General features: G+C 49.9%; 1 protein-coding gene across 4 annotated transcripts in view; it reads left to right on the top strand.

Annotated features, from left to right (window-relative positions):
• Positions 1-20,860, top strand: part of PRPF40A (pre-mRNA processing factor 40A) — an 827,412-nt gene that overhangs the window by 413,944 nt on the left and 392,608 nt on the right. For all 4 annotated transcript variants that reach the window (XM_085645530.1, XM_085645532.1, XM_085645531.1 and 1 more), the window contains exon 18: positions 7,331-7,445. In XM_085645530.1, the coding sequence (XP_085501656.1) occupies positions 7,331-7,445 (115 nt within the window). The remainder of the gene's footprint in view (positions 1-7,330; positions 7,446-20,860) is intronic.

Consider the following 20,860-nt stretch of genomic DNA (forward strand, 5'->3'; position numbering starts at 1 on the left):
CGCCGTCGAAGAGGAGAAGGAGGTCGCCGTCGAGGCGCAGGTCGGCGTCGAGGCGCAGGTCGGCGTCGAGGCGCAGGTCGGCGTCGAGGCGCAGGTCGGCGTCGAGGCGCAGGTCGGCGTCGAGGCGCAGGTCGATGTCTAGGCGCAGGTCGGCGACGATCGACGTCGAGAAGATCGACGTCGAGGAAGAGAGAGTCACCGGGATCGGTGTACTCGGTGGTGTATACGCCGCCGCGGATGCCTCCGTCGCCTCCTCCTCTCCCGCCGCCACCACCTCCACCTCCACCTCCACAAACACCTCCACCGCCGCCGCCACCTCCACCACCGCCACCTCGGCCGCGGGCGCTGCCTCCGCCGCCCCAGCCTCTGTCGCTGCCACGCACCCCTGTGGGGCCGCCGCCGGTTCCTCCGCGGTCGGTTTCCCTTCCACGGTACCCGACTCCGCCGCAGGGGACCCCGAAACCACGACGCCCACGGTCGCCTGGACCAGCGAGACCGGTGGACAGGCCGAAGCCGAAGAGGTCGCGCTCCTGCTCTCACAGGAGGAGAAGATCACGGAGCCGTGGACGGTCTTCGTCGGACTCAAGACGACGCCGTAGGAGGTATAGGTCCAGGTCGCGCACGCGCTCCTCGGACAGAGGCCTTTCCCCGACGCTGTCGGACTCCCCGGGGACGAGGGTGTCTCCGGTGGACGACTTGGTGTCTTTCCAAGAGGTGCTGTTGCGAGGGGCTGCAAAGTTGGGTATCACGGTGACGGTTCCAACACCCACGACGTCGGTGATATTCGAGACGCTTCATAAAAAACACCTGTCTCGCCCCCTACTGCCTTTGGTGCCAGGACTGGTGGAACCCGCCTTGGAGCTGTTCCTTACTCCCGCGACGACGAAGGCCGCTCCTTCCAGGCTCATGAAAAAGTACAGGGCCCCGGAGTCGGATCCGTCCTTTCTGAGAGTGGACCCGAAGCCGGATTCCGTGATCGTGACGGCGGCATGCGACCGCCCCGGCCTCCACGGTTCCACCCGACAAAGAAAGCCACTGGCTGGATTCTGCGGGCAGGAAGGTGTGTGGCACCGCCGCCACCACCATGAAGGCGGCGAGTGCAGGGGCTTTGTTGGGCCGTTACGACTGGGACCTGTGGGAGTCCCTGCAGCAATATGCAGACCTCCTGCCACGGGACAAGAAGGAGGACTTCTTGGAGACGGCGCGCGAAGGCATGCTGGTGTCGAATCAAACGATCAGCGCAGCGGCGGACGTAGCTTTATTGGCCGCCCACGCCTACTGTCACGGCGTCCACCAGCGGCGTCATTCGTGGTTGCGCCTGACGTCCCTCAAGCCAGAGGCGCAGCAAAGAGTGGCCAGCCTGCCCTTCTCGGGGGAAACCCTGTTCGGGAAGCAGGCGGACGATGAGATGGCCCGCATGAAGGCTGAAGCGGAAACCCTGACGGCTGTCGGGTTGGAGAAGGCCGAGAAAAAGAAGCGCCCGTTCCAAAGGAGGTTCGGATCGTCGGGCAGAGGGCGAGGGCAGGGCTCGGGACAGCAGCAGCCACAACAGCAGCAGTTCCGCAAGCCCTTCCAGAAACGCCAGAGGGGTAGAGGAGGCCAGCAGGCTACTACCACAACCAAGTGCCCGGCCGGGTCTCGGCCCTGAGCGGTTACTTCCCCCTCAACCGTTACCCACTCCAGTGGGGGGAAGCATTCAATTTTTTCCGGCAGAGTGGAGAAAAATTACTCAGGACAAGTGGGTGCTGAATATTGTTTGCAATGGATACAGTCTTCGGTTTATCAGCCCGCCTCCAGCGATTCCGCCGGTCAGCTCTCGATTCCAGCTGAGAGAGCTCCAGGCGGAGGCAGACATCTTGTTGAGAAAAAAGGTGGTAGAAGAGGTACCTCTGTCTCAAAGGGGAAGAGGTCTGTACTCTCGGTTCTTCCTCGTTCGCAAGAAGGACAAGAACGAGTTCAGGCCCATTCTGGATTTGAGGCAGGCAAACAAATGGATTCGCAGAGAGAAGTTCCGTATGCTTTCGTTGCACCAGATTTACCCTCAGCTGCAACGGGGAGACTGGCTCTGTGCCATAGATCTACAGGATGCGTACTTCCATGTGCCCATAGCGAGGAAGCACAGGAAGTTCCTGCGATTCCAAGTCGGCGCCAATCACTATCAATACACAGTACTGCCATTCGGGCTAAAATCTGCGCCCAGGACTTTTTCGAAGTGCATGGCGGTGGTGGCGGCACACCTGCGGAAGAACAAGGTGTTTGTCTACCCGTATCTGGACGATTGGCTGATCAAGGCATCATCCTTCGCGGAAGCGCAAGAACACTTCCGATGGACGTGCGAGCTCTTGCACAAGCTGGGGTTACACGTCAACATGTCCAAGTCGGTCACGACTCCGGTCCAGTGGATACAGTACCTGGGGGCCTCCATCGATACGCGGTCAGCAAGCGTGTCTCCTTCGGAGGAGAGACGGTTATCACTCCTTCGGAAGGCTCAGGACCTCAGGACTGCTCCATCGACAACAGTGCGGAAGGTGTCGTCTCTACTGGGATCGATGGCCTCCTGTATCTTCCTCACGCCTCACGCTCGGCTGCACATGAGACCACTGCAGGAGTGTTTGGAGGATCAGTGGGATCAGAGGACAGGCTCTTGGGACGACAAGATACGCCTGTCGCTGCATGCTCTTCAGTCTCTGAAGTGGTGGTGTTCGGCGGAAAACCTCCTCAAGGGGGTTCCCTTCCACAAGGACATTCCCACGACGAGTGTCGTGACGGATGCGTCCCTCCAGGGCTGGGGAGCGCATTCCGGGGACTTGCAGATTCAGGGGAAGTGGTCTGCTTTGGAAGAGACGTACCACATCAATTTCCTGGAACTCAGATCTGTCTTCCTGGCACTGAAGGCCTTCCTTCCGTCCTTCCAGACCAACTCGCTGCTGATACAGACGGACAATACAACCACGATGTATTATCTCAACAAGCAGGGGGGGTCGAGATCGCGCACTCTGTCGCAGGAGGCGCAGGCGATCTGGCGCTGGCTGCTGGCCAGAGGACTGACGATTACGGCCACGCATCTGCCAGGGGTGCAGAATGCTCAGGCGGACGCCTTGAGCAGGCTGATTCAGGAAAACCACGAATGGGTCATAAACGACGAAGTACTAGGAGAAGTCTTCGCAAGGTGGGGGACTCCAGACGTAGATCTGTTCGCCACCGCCGAAAACAGCAAATGCCGAGACTTCGCATCCAGGTACTACCAGCGGGGGACGCTGGGGAATGCGCTATGGATCGATTGGTCGAACAGCTTTCTGTACGCTTTTCCACCCATTCCCCTGATTCCGGCGGTGCTCATCAAGCTGTCCCAGTCCAGGGCGCTGATGATCCTGATCGCCCCGGAGTGGCCCAGGCAGTGGTGGTTCACGGACCTTCTTCACCGGTCTCTCCTTCCTCACATGCGGTTGCCGTGCAGGCCGGACCTTCTCACGAACTTCGGGGGGCGGATGGTGCACCCCAACCTCTCGTCTTTGAGTTTGGCGGCATGGCTCCTGAAATAGTGCAATATGGCCGTCTGAATCTACCAGACGATTGTATGGACATTCTGAAGGAGTTTAAGCGACCTTCCATTAGAACATCCTATGCTTACAAGTGGAAGAGGTTCTGTATCTGGTGTAAGTCCAAGAACTTTGATCCGACGACATGTAAGGAAGATGTCATCCTTCCATACCTTTTACATCTGGCGCAGTCTGGCCTTAATTTCCATTCCATTAAGGTTCATCTGGCTGCTTTGACTGCTTACAGGAAATGCCCTTCACAGACTTCCTTCTTTCAGATCCCTGTGGTCAAGGATTTTTTGGAAGGCTTGAAGAAAGTGTTTCCTCCCGTCAGACTTCCCTCGCCTTCCTGGGACTTGAATGTGGTGCTGTCCAGACTGATGAAGGAGCCTTTTAAACCCATTCACAAGGCTTCATTGCAGCACCTATCCTGGAAGGCGGCGTTCCTAGTGGCCATTACATCGGCCCGCAGGGTGAGTGAACTTCAGGCATTATGTTGTCAAGAACCCTATACTGTATTTCATGCTGCTAAGGTTGTGATGCGTACTCACCCTAAATTTCTTCCTAAGGTTATCTCTGATTTTCATGTCAACCAGACCATAACTTTACCTACGTTCTTTCAGAATCCCTCGTCGCCAGCGGAAAGGTCTCTCCATTCCCTGGATGTTCGGAGGGTGTTGAAATTTTATCTGGATAAGACCAAGGATATTCGTAGGTCTGACCAATTGTTTGTTAACTATGGCTCAGTCAGGACGGGTCTTGCGACCTCTAAGCAGTCCATTTCTCGGTGGATTGTGTCCTGCATTCAATTGTGTTATCAAAAGGCTAATAAGACCTTAGGGGGTAAACCTAAGGCTCATTCCACCAGGGGCAAAGCTGCCACGACGGCTTTGCTGCGTAATGTTCCGATTGCGGAAATCTGCAAGGCGGCCACTTGGAAGTCGGTCCATACCTTTGCTGCGCATTACTGTCTGGACACGGATGCCAGGGCACATGCTCAGGTTGGGCAGGCTTCGCTGCGAAATCTGTTCGCACAGTAGTGGTAGTGTCTTGTGGGTTCTCCACCGCTTTTGTTGTGTGGGGATGGGCTTGCCATTCTATTCACTAGATTATGACTATACACAGAGATCCCCTACTACAGAAGGAGTAGTTTCTTTTCTGTAACTCCAGTTCTGTAGTAGGGGTATCTCTGTTATAGTCATAAGCGCCCGCCCTCCTCCCCGGTGGAGAGATACTTATTCATATGTAGAATGCTACAGGTCTGGCGTGCTACGCCTTCAAAAAGAACTGAAAGTAAATGGGACCTGCAGGGCATTCTGGGATACTGGGGAAAGTTCTGGAAAACTGGAAAGTTTTCTTAAAGGCACAGTATCCTGTTCCAAGCCACATAATGGCAGCCTATGGGGCTTGTCTGTCCTCTCCTTCCTCTCTATCATTCCAGAGGCTTTTGCTGGTAGAGGCAGGGTTTTTTCCTTTGTGGAGAAAAACTAGACAGGCAGGGCTGTTTGTGGATGTTGGTGGAATTCTAGTTGAAGTACTGGACAGTGTAGCCTGTGGGTATAGGCTGCATTATCTGTCTTTAAATTAAATTCTCTCTTAAAGGTGTATGCAGGTCTGCATGATTTGTCACCTTTTAGAGATTATTTTTTATTGCTCCGGGGTCCACGCACATGGGCGGGACTATTCACTAGATTATGACTATAACAGAGATACCCCTACTACAGAACTGGAGTTACAGAAAAGAAACTACTCCTTACCAGTATGCATCTGTTCCTGGCATGTAGAGCTGCAGAGTTGTTCACGCCCACCCGCCTCCCCGGCTACCTGTATCCGTTCCAGTACATCTTATTTAGATACAACACATGGGTTTCTCACTGTTATTACTACGCTCCATCATTTCCCTGTTGGCGAAAAACAATCTGAGGATGGAGCCGAAGCCCATGCGCAGTACGGACCGAAGGAGGAGTCACCAAACTCGTGACTTCCAAAGACTGTCCAAGAAGAAAAACAAACTGCAAACATCCGGGCCCAACACCAGATGGCGATCTATGCTAAGTGTACAACTCTGCAGCTCTACATGCCAAGAACAGATGCATACTGGTAAGTAGCATATTCCTTTCTGCCCATGCGCACTGTCGTCCAAGGGAGGAGTCTCCTATCTCGTGACCAAAGACTTCTTCCGAAGACAACAACCTGCAAGCATCCGAGCCCAACACCAGATGGCGATCTACTATCCTAAGTGTAAGACTCTGAAGCTCTACATGCCAAGAACAGATGCATACTGGTAAGTAGCATATTCCTTCTGTTGCAGGTTCCCTCCCTCCCCCTCCACACACACACACGTTTTGCCTGACCTTTGACTGCAGTGAAGTGGGTCCCTGCTAACCAGGTTGACACTACCAGTGTTCTGTCCCTAAACTGTTCCTATTGTTTCCATAATTGGAACCACTTTAGCTCACATGCAAGTCCCTAGTAAAATGTACCCCTGGTACCAAAGGCCTTGTGGTTAAGAGGGTCCCTAAGGGATGCAGCACAAATTGGGCCACCCTAAGGGACCTCTCACCAAGCACATGCACCCTGTCACTGCAGCCCGCGTGTCTTGATGCTGACCAACATTGAAGAGTCAACATGGCACACGCCTGTGTGCCATGCCCACAGACACTGAATGGGGGTAAGCCACCCCTCTAGCAGGTCTTCGCAGTAAGGAAGGGTGCACTGTATCTCCTGTGAGGGCATATCTGCATGAGCAGATATGCCCCTGCAATATCCATGTTGATTGCTGGATATTGTAAGGGACCAGGGAAGCCATAGTAAGTACATGGGCTGGACACACGTCAATACGAGTTCTCCAGCTCCATGATGGCTTCACTTGAAGTATGGGATATTTGGAACCAAACATCTCGTCATAATAAATCTGCACTGATTCCAGTGCCAGTTTTATTAAAATTGCACACAGAGGACCCCCTAGAGGGGTCCCCTCAAATCCTCTGGCACTACAATTAAAGTAAATGGAGAAAACTTGTTACAAAAAAAGGCTGCAACCCTGCAAGTCTCCAAAGGCTCTTACTAGGTCCTCCGACAAACTGCCCAGGAATGGAGGTCCACTAGTAGCATTTTATTTCAAGATCCCTGGTACATGCAGTACGCGTTACTAGGTGCTTACAAGTAAATTAAATGTGCCAATTGGATGTAAGCCAATTTTACAATTTTTTGGATGAACAAACACTTTAGCACTGGTAAAGAGCACAAAGTCTTAAGGCCAACAAAAATTAATTCAGAAAAACAGGAGGAGTAGAGGTAAAACGTTTGGATTCGGAAATCATGCCAAGGTTGTTGGGTATAATAGCTACCCATGATAGAGATCTGGTGTTACAGATCAATAATTTGTCTGGTAAAACAGTTAGTGTAGGTAGATGTTGGGTGTTCCAAACGACTGATTTGGGGAAAGACCTTGACTAGAAGAACCAGATTTGCTATAAATGGCCACTTCCTATGCCACTTTTGATTCTTAACCTTGTATTACTACCTTAACTGAAGAGACATTGCCTATATCTGACATATCTAAATTTTGAAAAATGTTTTCCTAGTGAACATTGATGAACCCACAGCTGACGTCTGTGTACAGATTCTTTGGTAAATTCCTTCCTAAAAGGAAATCGGAGCATTTGTAAAGGTGGTTTTTTTTTAGGAAAAAACCTTCCTCCATTTGACCTTAGAAAATATTAAACTGTTAATAATTTAGTAATGTTGTCCGTTTGATGTTGGATTTAAATCTTTATTTTTCCCCTCAGTTATTTTTGGATGAATTGCACGAACATGGAACACTGCATTCCATGTCTTCTTGGATGGAGCTGTATCCTACTCTTAGCTCGGACATAAGGTTTTCTAACATGTTGGGACAGCCTGGTAAGTGCTTATTCTTATCAGTTTTATTTGAAATGTAGCTGTTTTTATTAAGGAGTTTGACGTGTATGGTCAGTATTTCTACAAAATAGGTTTACCTTATGTTTCGAACTTTGCTGTTTTTGTTGTCTGGATCACCCAATAGTGAGCGTTCTGATACAGGAGCTAGAGTAAGGTAATGTTGTGCCCTCCCCACTTAATAAGGGTGCCACAACCCAAATTTGGGATAAATTACATTTGGTCTATTGTAGGTACTTAGGAAATCTATCCTTCTTGTTACTAAATTGAAGTATGAGGAAAGAAAGTGCAAGAACATTACTGCCCAAACCACTCCCTGATGCCCTCACCCCCAAAACCAAGGATTTTTTTTTTTAAAACATTATTCCGAAACCTTTCACTGGACATTGATTCTGAATGAACATATGCCTAACTGGGTTCAGAAAGATAACTCCCTTATCCATCTTGCTTCAGGGTCACCCATTTATCTACTCTACTTTTGGCAATGAGGTATCCTGCTGCAAAACATTTCAGGACATTTGAGCTAAGATCCTGGTGTTTCAGCATCTTTACTGTGTCTCAGTAGGCTGCTGAGACTGATGACCTTCTGCCCGCGATGCATGCTAGATGACCTATGCTGGCTCCGCTGTGATATCTCATGTCCCAGTGAGTGTAGGATCAGTTCAGTCCATTCCAGATTTCAGAGGAGACTGCAGAAGACCTGCAGTGGTGGCTACTGAACTGCAATAGGTATCAAAATATACTTTCTCAGAATGAGATGCTTTAGTTAAATACTTTGGCAATATGCAATTGACTTTTGTAGGTAATAGTTACAGGTTGTTGCAATAGGCAACACAATTTCAAACACAATAATACATTTAGCTCAATGTGAGTTTTAAGTTATTTGCAATAGATTACTTTCAGGATTTCTTTTCTAATTCCAGGACTGGATCCTAGATTCAGTCCTAGGACAGGTCTTGGAATCAAGTGAGTAAATTCGTTTTAGTTACTGTTGTGATTTGTAGGCAATATTTTGCTATTTTAAAAGTTGACACTTACAAGAAATCTCATAGAAAAACAGTCAATGATTCCCTATGGGAGGAAATTCAAGTTACAGGTAAAGTATGTTCTCGTTACTTTTGTAATCCAGGGCTGGGCTCCTAGGCTCAGTACTGGAACCTCTATCTAAAACAGGTAAGTAATTACGTTTTCACAGTTGGTACAATTTTTAAAGTATATTTGTAGTATGCAAAAATCGACACTTGGAAGACATTTCACAGAAAAACAGTCAATGATTTCCTATGGAAGAAAATTGAGTTAGTGGTAAGTACGGTTGGGAGTACTTTTCAGGGTCAGTGCTGGGCACCAAGATCCAGCACTGGGATCTCTCCGAATAGCAGGTGAGTTTTCCGTTTTCGTTACTCGGTTGATTTTAGGTGAATATTTTAAGTTTTAGAAACTCCACACTTAACAAAAAATTTCAGAAGAAACCAGTCAATGTTAACCTATGGAAGGAAAGTGAGTTATTGGCTTTTGGGTAAGTACTCGACTGGCAGAGTTAGGGTTCTGGGCACACTCAGGGGGTCTCCCAGGGTCAGGTAGGTACAGTTGGTTCACCCTCAGCGACTCTAGGGCGGCTGGGTGCAGAGAGAGTTAGGCCCAACGTTATCCTATGAGGGATAGGGGGGCATTGGTTGGTGGCTGCTGACAAGCAGGCCACGCGGCTGTGGGAGCTGGGCTACTGGTCACTTGCTCAGGGCAAATGGGGAAGTAGGTAAGAGTAGAAGTTGCCCTGCCAGGGCCACTCGGGCGGCTGGGTGCTTTTGAGCCTTCGGGCGCTCAATTGATTTCAATGGGAAATCTCCGGTTTGGAAAAAGACTGCAAGCTTGAGGACGAGGATTCTTCAGGTGCCACCACCACTTCGAGAGGTTAGTTGGAGGATAGGTAGGTACCCCGGGATTGGGCACAGGGGGCCGCGGGGCGCCGCGCGCTGTGGTGCCTTTTGGTGTCGGGAAATCTTACCCTCTGTTGATCGCGGTTTGGAGGGGCACCTTGTTCTGAGGCTGCAGGCTCCTTCAGGAGTGTCGAGGGAGGTCCTTGGGTGCCGGACTCGGTGTCACAGTCGCCGTGGGGTCGTCCTCGTGGTCTTTGTCCACTCCGGCACTGGCCAGGCTTGTGTGCTGGGTTCGCGGTTCCAGGCTGCTGCCAGGGATTAGAGGTAGGTTTTGAGTAGAGCCTCTACTCATGTGAGTCCCAGGGGCTTAGAGCCAAAAGGTAGCCAGGTCCTCCGGGGTTTGTGAGGTTGCTGGCCACAAGAGATGCCGGGTTGGAGCAGGAGCAGGTTTGAGGGTCGACAGGCCGGTAGGGCTGGGGCCAAAGCAGTTGGTGTCTTCCTCTTCTTAGCAGCTGCAGGGCAGGTCTTCTTTCTTCTTGCTCTTTGTAGTTTTTAATCTGGAATCTGGGGAAGGAATGTTCAGGGTGCCCCTAAATACTAGATTTAGGGGCATTACAGGTAGGTGAAGGGCAGGGACCAATGGGTCCCTGTCCTGGGGTGGGTACACCCCCTATCCTGCCTCTCTCCTGTGGGAGGGGGGCAGTAGCCTAGTCCTGAAAGGGTAGGGCTCCCCATCTTCAAGATGGTGAGAGCCCGGAGATGTGCTTCACCTCGCCTCCCCCTCCTGAGTGGTGGGGTTGGTAGATCCCCTGTCCTTATTTGGGGTTTCCGGCCAAAGGTTCCCGCCAGAGTGGGGGGTTGCAGGGGCCTGGGGAAGCTCACAGAGGCGGCATGCCTTTGAAGCTTCCCCCCGCCCATCCTGGGGGAGGAGATTTAGCACTTCGCTCAGGATGTGCATTGTTGCAGGCCCAGGAGAGTAGAGGCTCTCCCACCCAGGGGTCCAGCAACATGTCTGCTGTGTGGCAGCCTAGGCAGCCTCTGAGCAGACGTGGATTGTAGGTTAGGTTTAAGGGGGCATCTCTAAGATGCCCTCTGGGGTGCTTGGTACATTAAATCCCACACTGGCATCAGTGTGGGTTTAATGTGCTGAGAAGTTTGATACCAAACTTCCGTCTTCAGTGTTGCCATTATGGTGCTGTGGCGTTTGTGTTTGACGAGCTCTCAGCACCATGCACTCTTAAATGGCAGCACTGCACTTACAGTGCTCAGGAATGGACCTGGGCACTGTAGGGGCACAGGGCTCCTGCGCCCACACCATTGGCATAAGGCACCCAGCTAGAGGGGTGGCTGATGTATGCCATGGCAGTGTAGGTGATGGGCATGGCACACAGGGATGTGTGTCATGTCGACTTTGTTTTTGTCTTGCACCCAAACACTCAGCCTGCAAAGGCAGTGTGCGTGTGTAAGGGTACAGGGCTTTTAAGGGTGGCACAAGGAGTGCTGCAGCCCTTAGAGGCCTTCCCGCGTCACAAGGCCCTTGGTACCTAGGGTACCATTGACCAGGGGCTGACATGTGGCCAGGGTTTGCCAATTTAGGTTTTGTTTGTTTTAGGGAAGGAACATAGGCCCTGGGCACCTGATTGGCAGGAGTCCAGGGTACACTCAGTCAAAGTACATTCAGCAAAAAGTGGGGGCATACCATGCAAGAAAGATGGCACTTTCTCACAGCAGGGCTTCCCATCTTCAAGATGGCGAGCGCCCGGAGATGTGCTTCACCTCGCCTTCCCCACCTGAGGGGTGGGGTTGGCAGGCTGGCACATCCCCTGTCCTTACTTGGGGTTTCCGGCCAGTCTTTCCGCCAGAGTGGGGATCAGAACCGGTGGGGGCCAATTTGCTGGGTACAGCAAGTGGCCTGGAGAAGCTCACAAAGGCGGCATGCCTTTGAAGCTTCCCCCTGCCCATCCTGGGGAAGGAGACCTAGCACCTCGCCCAGGATGTGCATTGTTGCAGGCCCAGGAGAGCGGGGGCTCTCCACCCAGAGGTCCAGCAACATGTCTGCTGTGTGGCAGCCTAGGCAGCCCCCCAGACCAGACGTGGATTGTAGGTTAGGTTTCAGGGGGCATCTCTAAGATGCCCTCTGGGGTGCTTGGTACATTAAATCCCACACTGGGATCAGTGTGGGTTTAATGTGCTGAGAAGTTTGATACCAAACTTCACAGTCTTCAGTGTTGCCATTATGGTGCTGTGGAGTTCGTGTTTGACGAGCTCGCAGCACCATATACTCTTAAATGGCAGCACTGCACTTGCAGTGCCCAGGAATGTACCTGGGTACTGTAGGGGCACAGGGCTCATGCTCCTGTGCCCACACCACTGGCATAGGGCACCCAGCTAGAGGGGTGGCTGATGTATGCCAGGGCAGTGTAGGTTGTGTGCATGGCACACAGGGATGTGTGCCATGTCGACTCTTTGTTTTGCCTTGTACCCAGTGTGGTGTTAGGGTACAGGGCCTCTAAGGGTGGCACAATAAGGTCTGCAGCCCTTGGAGGCCTTTCCTGGTCACAAGGCCCTGGGTTGGGTACCTAGGGTACCATTTACCAGGGGCTGACCTGTGGCCAGGGTTTGCCAATTTGGGATTTGAGGTTTTAGGGAAGGAACATAGGCCCTGGGCACCTGATTGACAGGAGTCCAGAGCACACTCAGTCAAAGTACATTCAGCAATTCAGCAAGAAGTGGGGGCATACCAGGCAAGAAAGATGGCACTTTCTCACAATTACTCTCTATTTGTGGTAGTGTGGGCAAGCAGTAAGGCTTTATCAGAGGGTAGTGTTAAGCATTTAATGTTCACACTCAGGCAAGAAATGTCACACACTCAGACCAATTTGTTTGTATAAAAATATTATTTAGTTTTATTTCCTAGAACCAAGCCAGGCCTGGTAGAGGTAAGTGTAATTGTTCGGAGCAAGAATAATGCTGTAAAAAAGTTTAAAGAAAAGTTTGTATGCATGTAGGAGAGTAGGGTCTGCTATCCTATGGTCACCCCAAAGTTTTGCTTTTTGCTTCACTGGTTTTTGACATATTGAGGCTGTGGGCCTGCTAATCAGACCCCCAGCCTGCTGTTCTCTCTACTAAATTGACACTATGCACTATAGGTGCATAACTAATTGGAATTGGATCACCCTGTGAGCCCCTGTACCAGTGTACACTAGGTACCCAGGGCACCTACCAGGGGCTGAAGCATGTATTGTGCCACCCCTGGCCTGGCCTGGCCTAACAAATTTGACACAACTGGCTGGCCACTCAGCTGGGGTAAGTTGGTGTAACCACCTCTTACTTAGGTGTAGTATACCTATACCTAACCTTAAAATGGGACACATGTTAACCTATAAGTCACTCCTATGGCAAGCCTTGACAATCCTGAAGGCAGAGTGCTTGGTTCCATGTGAGATGGTGCTCTGGCATGAGCTGAGCCTGTCTGCAGTGGTCGGAACAACTTCCTTCTACCGTTTCCAGATATCGCCATACCATATACTCTTAAGTGCATTATGAACCTCGCGGTTAAATGCTATCTTTGGTTTGGCTTTATCAAAACATGTCGAGTAAGGTGTCATACGAATTGGAATACTAACCCCTCGCCAATTCTGGCGACGGGGTTAGCATTCCACCCTTCTAGAGGGACACGACATGTACAGTACCTGAAACCCGGGTAAAATCAGACAGAGCCTCAGCTCCACAAAATGGACGCTGCCACCACAGACACAAGTCTGCCCTCCTGCTGCTGGGAGTCCTTCCAGCTTGGGAGACGTGGACAAAGGGTTTCCTGCCAGGGGAGGTGCGTGCACCACCCCAGACAGGATTTTGTGTATTGGTCAGGTAGGGCTTGAATGGAATCAGACATGCCTGAGGCTCACAAGGAGCCTCGGTGCATATGCCAGTTCAAACCGGTCCTGGGGCACACCAGCCCCAGACCTGGGGCGAGCTGGACAAAGGATTGGGGGTGTAACCACCCCCCTTCCTGGTCCCACCCTTAGGGAGGGACCTAGCAGGTAGTCCGGCCCCTAGAATCCGCTTAAAGGTAGGAGCTGTGTCCTAAGATTTCAGACATCCTGGAATCAACTTACTACAAAGAAGAAGACGGGAACTTCGACGTTCTGCTGCACAGAGGACAGAAGGAAATCTCCCCTATGGTCAGGGAGTGACCATCTTGCTAACGCAAGCACCAACCAGCAACTCGACGTCTGCTTTGCCGCCGCCGCCTCCTGCCGGAGCCCGAGCCCAGAGACCGACAAGACCTGGACCTCCAGACCTCTCACCGCCCGAGCCACAGTCCCTGCAAAGAAGGAACCCGTGGAGGCACTGAGACACGTGGAGCCAGCCATCTTGAAAAGACACTCAACAAGCTGCAAGCGCGACAACAGAGGCTCCCTCCAAGTTGTGCTTTGGGTCCTGAGAAGCCCAACATCCGAGCAGCATCTGCACCAAAGGTGAGCCCTCCAGCATCTCCACGATCTGCGTGGGGCCCCTCTGCACTTTGCATCTCGACGCGCCTGCCCGGTCCCTGGCCCGTTGGCTAGTGGCCATTTTGGCGACCTTGTTTGAAAACTACGACGCTGATCTGGTTGCTCCAGACTGGCCCCTGCTTCCCTCCAAAGGAGCAGCCCCTCTGACCTTGCTGGTCCGAGTAATCAGCTTTCTTCAATTCCTGCGACTCCTGCTTTTGCCAAGGCTTGTTTGCTTCCTTCGAGCCGCCGACAGCGAGAGCCTGCGTGGGACAGCTCGTGAACCGACTCCTGGACGTCGTCGACCTTCAGGGACCACGTGGCTGCGGAGACAAGCTACACCTCTTCACCTGTTTGCACCCGACATCGCCTGGTACCTACCTGGTGCCACGCCGGTCACTGGCTAGTGACTGTGAACACTGTCCCCTCTGCTTTCAGGTCTTCTACAACTCCGATCCACCCTTGGATCCACCGCATCTCTTCTGGACCGACCGCCTGCAGCATCTTTGTCATCAGGCTCCATTGAACAGATAGACGAAACCCGACGCACTTCTAGACCTATGCACCCGCTTCCTGTGGGTGAGGTAAAGCTGGCACTCCGGTGCCCAAGTGTAGAGAAACATCTCTAGTGTCGTGTGTTTTAAGTCTTAAGTTCGTAGTCCATCCAGAAGACCCTTCTAGCAGTAACTTTTGAACTTTTACGCACCCATTGAAAACCTATGGGAGCCCGCGTGAAACTTTCCTCACTGCACACGCGACCCGTGGACCTCCTGGTCACTAACTGAAGTTAGCTCCTTGTAGGCCCAGCGATTCTAGAGGCCCTAGGCCTTTTCCCTTTCCTGTTCGTGGTACTTATACCACTATTTTAGTATATGGTTTGATTGGCCACCAGGGCCTATCCATATAAAGTGCAACTTCTGTATATTGTAATACTTTCTTGTTTAACGATTTGTGCTCCTGTGCTCATAAAGAGTCTAGGGGATACTTTGAGTAATAAATACATATATATTTTGAATATATATGTGTGGTGTCCTTTCATTGGTATAAAGGGGGGTTACATATGGTAAAACAGCTTGCTTAACACGCTTTAACGAGTTTAGCCTCAAAGACTGCTTAGCCTACGCTACCACTAGGGCAGCTAGTCCGAAAAGGTTGACTTACAACCACACCATAAGGGTTGCTTGGAATGGTACAAGGTGGTCACTTTAATTAGTGAACAGCATATACCAGGCCAACTTCTCACAATACAGTTGAATGCATTTGGATTGGTTATAGGTAAGTCATTTGGTTGTAACATAGTTTGAATTACTTTTCAGTTACTTTTCCGATTACTTTGTACATTACTTTTCAGATTACTTTTTAAGTTACTTTCTCTACTCAGTGTGGTATGCCTAGATATCACACTGGGAAATTTTCCCAGAAGAAAGGTAAGTAAATCAGTTTTTGTTCATTTGCAATTTCTTAGGATTTCATACAAACCAACCTCACACTTAAAAGATGGTATTCTGGGGTTAGAACCAGTGTTCCCACAGGTTGATGGATGAACTCAAAGCACCCTCAGCGGCACTAGGGCGGCCAGGTGCAGAGTGCTGAGGCCCAATGCTATCCAGTGGGGGATAGTGAGCCTCCGGTTGGTGGCTGCTCACGAGCAGGCCACAAGGTTGCGAGAGCAAAGCTCCTGGACTTAAGCTCAGGACAAAGGGAATCCGGTTTAGTACAAAAGGTGCACCCGCAGCGGCAGGGTGCAGGATGCGGTTGTGGCGTCGGGTGCCCTGTTTTAAATGGAGATTTTCAGTTTTGTTTTTTAGCTGCAGGCTCGGTCCAGGAAGACTTCCTGAGGGAACCATCAGCTGGGCGGGTAAGTTGGAGGGCTCGGGGACGTAGCTGCACCTCGGATACTCTTCTTTAGGGCGCAGGGAGGCTAGATGCAGGGGCGCCTTTATAGGTCGGATTTCACCTTATCCGGCTACTAGCGATTGGGGGGGTCTCCGTGCAGAGGCTGCAGGCAACGTCAGGGAGGACTCAACCCACGGTGGACTCTGACTCTGGAGCCCTGGGATACCTCGCTGGGACCGGTGGGCCACTCTGACTCGGCGTTGTTTTCAGTGGGGGTTCTCCTGTATTGAATCTTTCATAGATTGCTTGTTTCTTCCCCATCATCATGGTGGGAGTCTCACAACCCCAGTAGAACTAGAAACCTGCATAGAAAAATCCCATAGGGAATCGCATTATTTGGTAACCAAACCTCATCATTATTTGGTCCAAAACTCAGCCAATCAGCTGCTAGCCCTGACATCACACTCCCCAGCAGAGCAATCGTACCTCCGATTTCCAACTGCCTTCATGTGAGAAGGAGTCTCCCAGAGCCTTGCTCAGTTTTGTTCCTGAGTGAACTTTTGACCTTTCCAACAGCAAATACTTTCCTCTGGATTTAAGGTACTGTTTTACATCTTATACCTATTATGGCTGAAAGCTCTAAAAAGAGGCTTTTCAGGCCCTACAGATCCTGTGGGAAACCTAGACTGTATTCGGTAGATCCCCACAAGGACTGCTTATATTGTCTTCATCCTAAACATTTGCCAAAAGACTGCAAGCACTGCAGAACCTTTTCAGCAAAAACTTTGAGACAGGGAGGCACGTTTACTGTTGTGGCTTCAAAAGGTCACTTCAGCTTCTGACTCTGAAGAGGTTAATATCCAGTCTTCCAAGAAGAGGAAGTCTTCTGCTCCTGAGGAAAAAGTGGAACCAAAAAAGCAGAAAACCAAAGACAAAGAGGCTTCTTCGTCTTCTCTTCCTCACACTCCTCTGAAGAAGTCCTCAGTCAAGGGAGGTGTCTTCAGCTCCATCTACAAAAGTTGGGGCATCGCCGGCACTGATTTCTGTGAAAACGTCGACGGCACCCTCGACGACGACTTCGTCGACGACTACCATCTCGACGACGATAGCTGCGTCGACGTCTAGAACGTCGTCGAAGAAAGGTTCGTCGTCGACGGCAAGAGCGGCGTCTACCTCGCCGACGACTCTGTTGACGACTCCGTCGACTATGACTTCGGCGACAGCTTCAACGATAAAACGTATTTCTTCGTCCATGGGAACTCCGATGATGGGAGCTCAGTCGACGACGTCTTTTAAGTCCCCAAAGGTAAAATCATCGATATCCTTGAAGTCCCTTCCACAGTCGACGGGCTCGTCGACGGTGAAGAAATCTACAGATTTCACAGGCTGGACAAAAATGTCTCCGCTTCCTCCATCAAATCTGCTAGAATTGCAGTCAGAGGATGAAGAGTCGACAGGAGTGGCTTATAGCCCTTCCCAGCTTCAAATAGAGAGTCAGGACACGGATGAAGAAGATTATCAGGAGGTTCAAGAGGTGTTCTCATTCCAAGATCGTCAAGTGCCCGAATCGAAAAGGTATGAGTCTTTTCAACAATCACATGATTATGAGGACGAGGAAGAAGCACAGCCTGATGTGAGAGAAGAGTCTGTCTCGATGCCAATTTCTCTGGTGACTGACTTGCGTCACATGATCAACCACTATTACTGTCGTTTTCCTGAAGCTGACGCCCCAGCCTCGAAGTCTTCAGTCGGTCCTACTCAAGTTAAAGTAACTCAACCTCCACCTACACTGCAAAAGTTTCAATCTCCTCCAATTATTACAATCCGGGATGATTTCGCGGAGAGTGATGCAGAGCAACCAGAAGGAGAACTTCTTCAGGAAAATCCAGTTGGGATAGAATGGGATCAATATATTCTACCTACTACACGTTCTCCATCGCCGTCAAACTCTCCTCCACTGGATATTGGAGGATTCCATGATATTATGGAAAAAGCCTCAAAGAGATTTGAACTCCCACTTCCAGTACAGGAAACGGAGTGTTTTCTCTATGATTTTAAAGAGGAATCACGAAAATCTATCAGAGCGATTCCTATTATCGATCACATTTGGGACGAGGGATTGAAAATAATGAAGAATCCGGCCTCGGTCGCAGCCTCTGTTCCCAGGATAGAGAAAAAATATCGGGTCCCAGAATCTTCTCCAGCATGCTTAATTGGACATCTGCGGCCAGAGTCAGTGGTGATGCAAGCTGCACAAAAACAGTCAAAAAACCCAGTTTCAACTTCTGCAGCTCCTCCTGATAAGGAAGGAAGACGGATGGATGGTGCGGGGAAGCGCTTTGCTGTGATGGCAGCAGCTTTCATTAGAGCTGCAAATGCTTTAGCTCTCATCAGTAGGTACAATAGGCAGATGTGGTCAAATATAGCACCATTGTTGGCCCATCTGCCTGAGGATAAAAAGGAAGTAGCTGCCACCATTTTACAAGATGGGGCTAGGGCTGCATCTGAATACATAAATATTGCAATGGATATGTTTTCTGTAGCATTCAGACAAATGGGTGCAGTGGCACTCCGAAGGCAAGGATGGCTTAAAGCCACTTATTTTAGACCGGAAGTCCAAGCGAAAATAATTGACATTCCGTTTGACGGAGAAAATCTCATTGGAAAACATATTGATGATGCTCTCCAAGGTATCAACGCTGACAGACACTGCGCGAGCGTTGGGCTCTCTGCAGCAGGGCAGATTCCAGTCCTTTTGGAAGAGAGGAACTGGAGGACAATACAATCAAAGATCCTCGTATCAGTCCAGCAGATACCAGCCATACAGTCAGCAGGGGTATCGTCCGTTTTCAAGCAACCAACAATTTAGATCCTCCAACATCCCGTATCATCAGCAGTCCAAAGGGAAGTCTACTGCGAGAGGTAAATCGCAGCAATCTAATAGACAGTGACTCTGTCGAAGCGCCCGCCACATGCTCAGACCTCGAGGATCATTACCGTTCTCTCTTTTATCAGGAATGGCTGTTGATAACAGACAGATGGGTACTGGGTGTGAAACATCAAGGCCATACCCTGGAATTTATACAGAAACACCTGTCAGCCCTCAAGGCGGAAATTTTATCTCTTTTACAAAAAGAGGCAATAGAATGAGTTAAAGGCTTTTATTCGCATTTCTTTCTAAGAAAGAAAAAACACATCGAAATGGAGGCAGTAATGGACCTGAGAAGTTTGAACAAATTCATCAAAAATATCTTTTCGTATGCTAGCCCTGCAAGAAATACTCCTACTTCTCTGCAAAGGAGATTACATGGCATCCCTGGACCTCTTAGATGCTTATTTTCATATCCCGATTCATATAAATCACAGAAGGTTTCTACGTTTCATGGGGGCTGGGCGCCACTACCAGTTCAAAGACTTGCCATTCGGCCTGAAGTCGGCGCCAAGGGTTTTTACGAAATATATGGCGCCAATAGCAGCACACCTGAGACTTCAAGGTCACAAAACTTTCCCATATCTGGACGATTGGCTCATAAAAGGTACTTCGTTCCAGGAAACCCAGCGCTCACTGCAATGTTGCATGGATGTCTTCAGTCGTCTGGGTCTAAGGATCAATCTAGAAAAGTCGTCCCTCATGCCATCTCAGTCCCTTCAATTTTTGGGAGCCATGCCTCGCACAAAGGAAGCAAAAGCTTATCCTTCAGAAGAGCGTACTCAGAAAATCATAAGCCAATCGTCACATCTACAAACAAAGTGCATTTCTGTGAGAATCTTCAAATCCTTATTGGGGATGATGTCTTCTTGTATCCCCTTACTTCCCAATTGCAGACTGCACATGAGGCCTCTTCAAGAGCTTCAAGACAAACAGTGGATTCAATCTCAAGGGTCCTTTGAAGATCGGATCTTTATCACTCCTCAGATCCAAAAGGCCCTGTCATGGTGGAAAATGAGAAAACATTTGACAGAAGGTCTGCTCTTCGTACCTCAACATCACAGTTATGTTATGATGACAGATGCATCGCTACAAGGTTGGGGGGCACATCTTAAAGACCTCGAAATACAGGGTCATTGGTCAGACCGCGAAGCTCAACTTCACATCAACCTGCTAGAGAGAAAGGCATTTTTCTTGGAATTACAGGCATTTCTCCCCAGAATTCACGATTCGACAGTACTACTCAGAACAGACAGTACAACATCGATGTTTTACCTATTAAAACAAGGGGGTACAAAGTCAAAACTCCTGTTGAAACAAGCGCAAGAGATTTGGAGGTGGTTACTGCTTCACAACATCTCTCTTCAAGTCCAGCATGTTCCAGGTATGAACAACACAAGGGCAGATATCCTGAGCAGATCATCCAGTGTTTCACACGAGTGGGAATTAGCTCAAAGTCAACTCCTCAGAGTGTTTCATCTATGGGGCCCCCCATCGTTGGATCTGTTCGCGAACCACCACAACTCAAAATGCAAACACGTTGCAAGCAGGTTTCCTCAAAAGGGATCGTGGGGCAATGCACTACAGATGCGCTGGACAGGGATGTTCGCGTATGCATTTCCTCCATTTCCTCTGATAGCGAGAGTGTTACGGAAGATGAAATCGAAACCGTGCCACTTAATTCTCATAGCCCCGGCATGACCGAGACAAGCTTGGTTCTCAGAACTTCTCAAGTTATCAGTGGCACCCAGAATACAGTTCCCATTATTGCAGGACCTGATCACTATGAACGAAGGTCAAATTCTCCATCAAAATTTATATAATCACTGAATTTGTCAGCATGGAACCTCACGAACATGAATTCCAATCTTTAAATATTTCATAGGAATGCCGAGATATTCTCTCACAATCTCGGGCAATCTCTACGAATAAGACATATACGGCAAAATGGAAGAGATTTTGGACCAAATAATGATTAGGTTTGGTTAACAAATAATGCGATTCCCTATGGGATTTTTCTATGCAGGTTTCTAGTACTGCTATGGTCATTCTGTTACCGTGAGACTCCCACCATGATGACGGGGAAGATACAAGCATGTGAATCTATGAAAGATAATACTAGAGAACCATAGTGTACAGGTAAGTAACTAGTTTTTTCCAGGTGTCTGGTTTCTTTATCCTCAGCATGCTCTGAGTCTTTCTTGGCTGTTTCTTTTTAACAGAGCTGCTGTTCACAGGAGATCTGGTCTTTGTTGAAGGCAGTCA

This window comes from Triturus cristatus, chromosome 3_1 (genome assembly GCF_964204655.1).
Source record: "Triturus cristatus chromosome 3_1, aTriCri1.1, whole genome shotgun sequence".
Classification (NCBI taxonomy): Eukaryota; Metazoa; Chordata; class Amphibia; order Caudata; family Salamandridae; genus Triturus; species Triturus cristatus.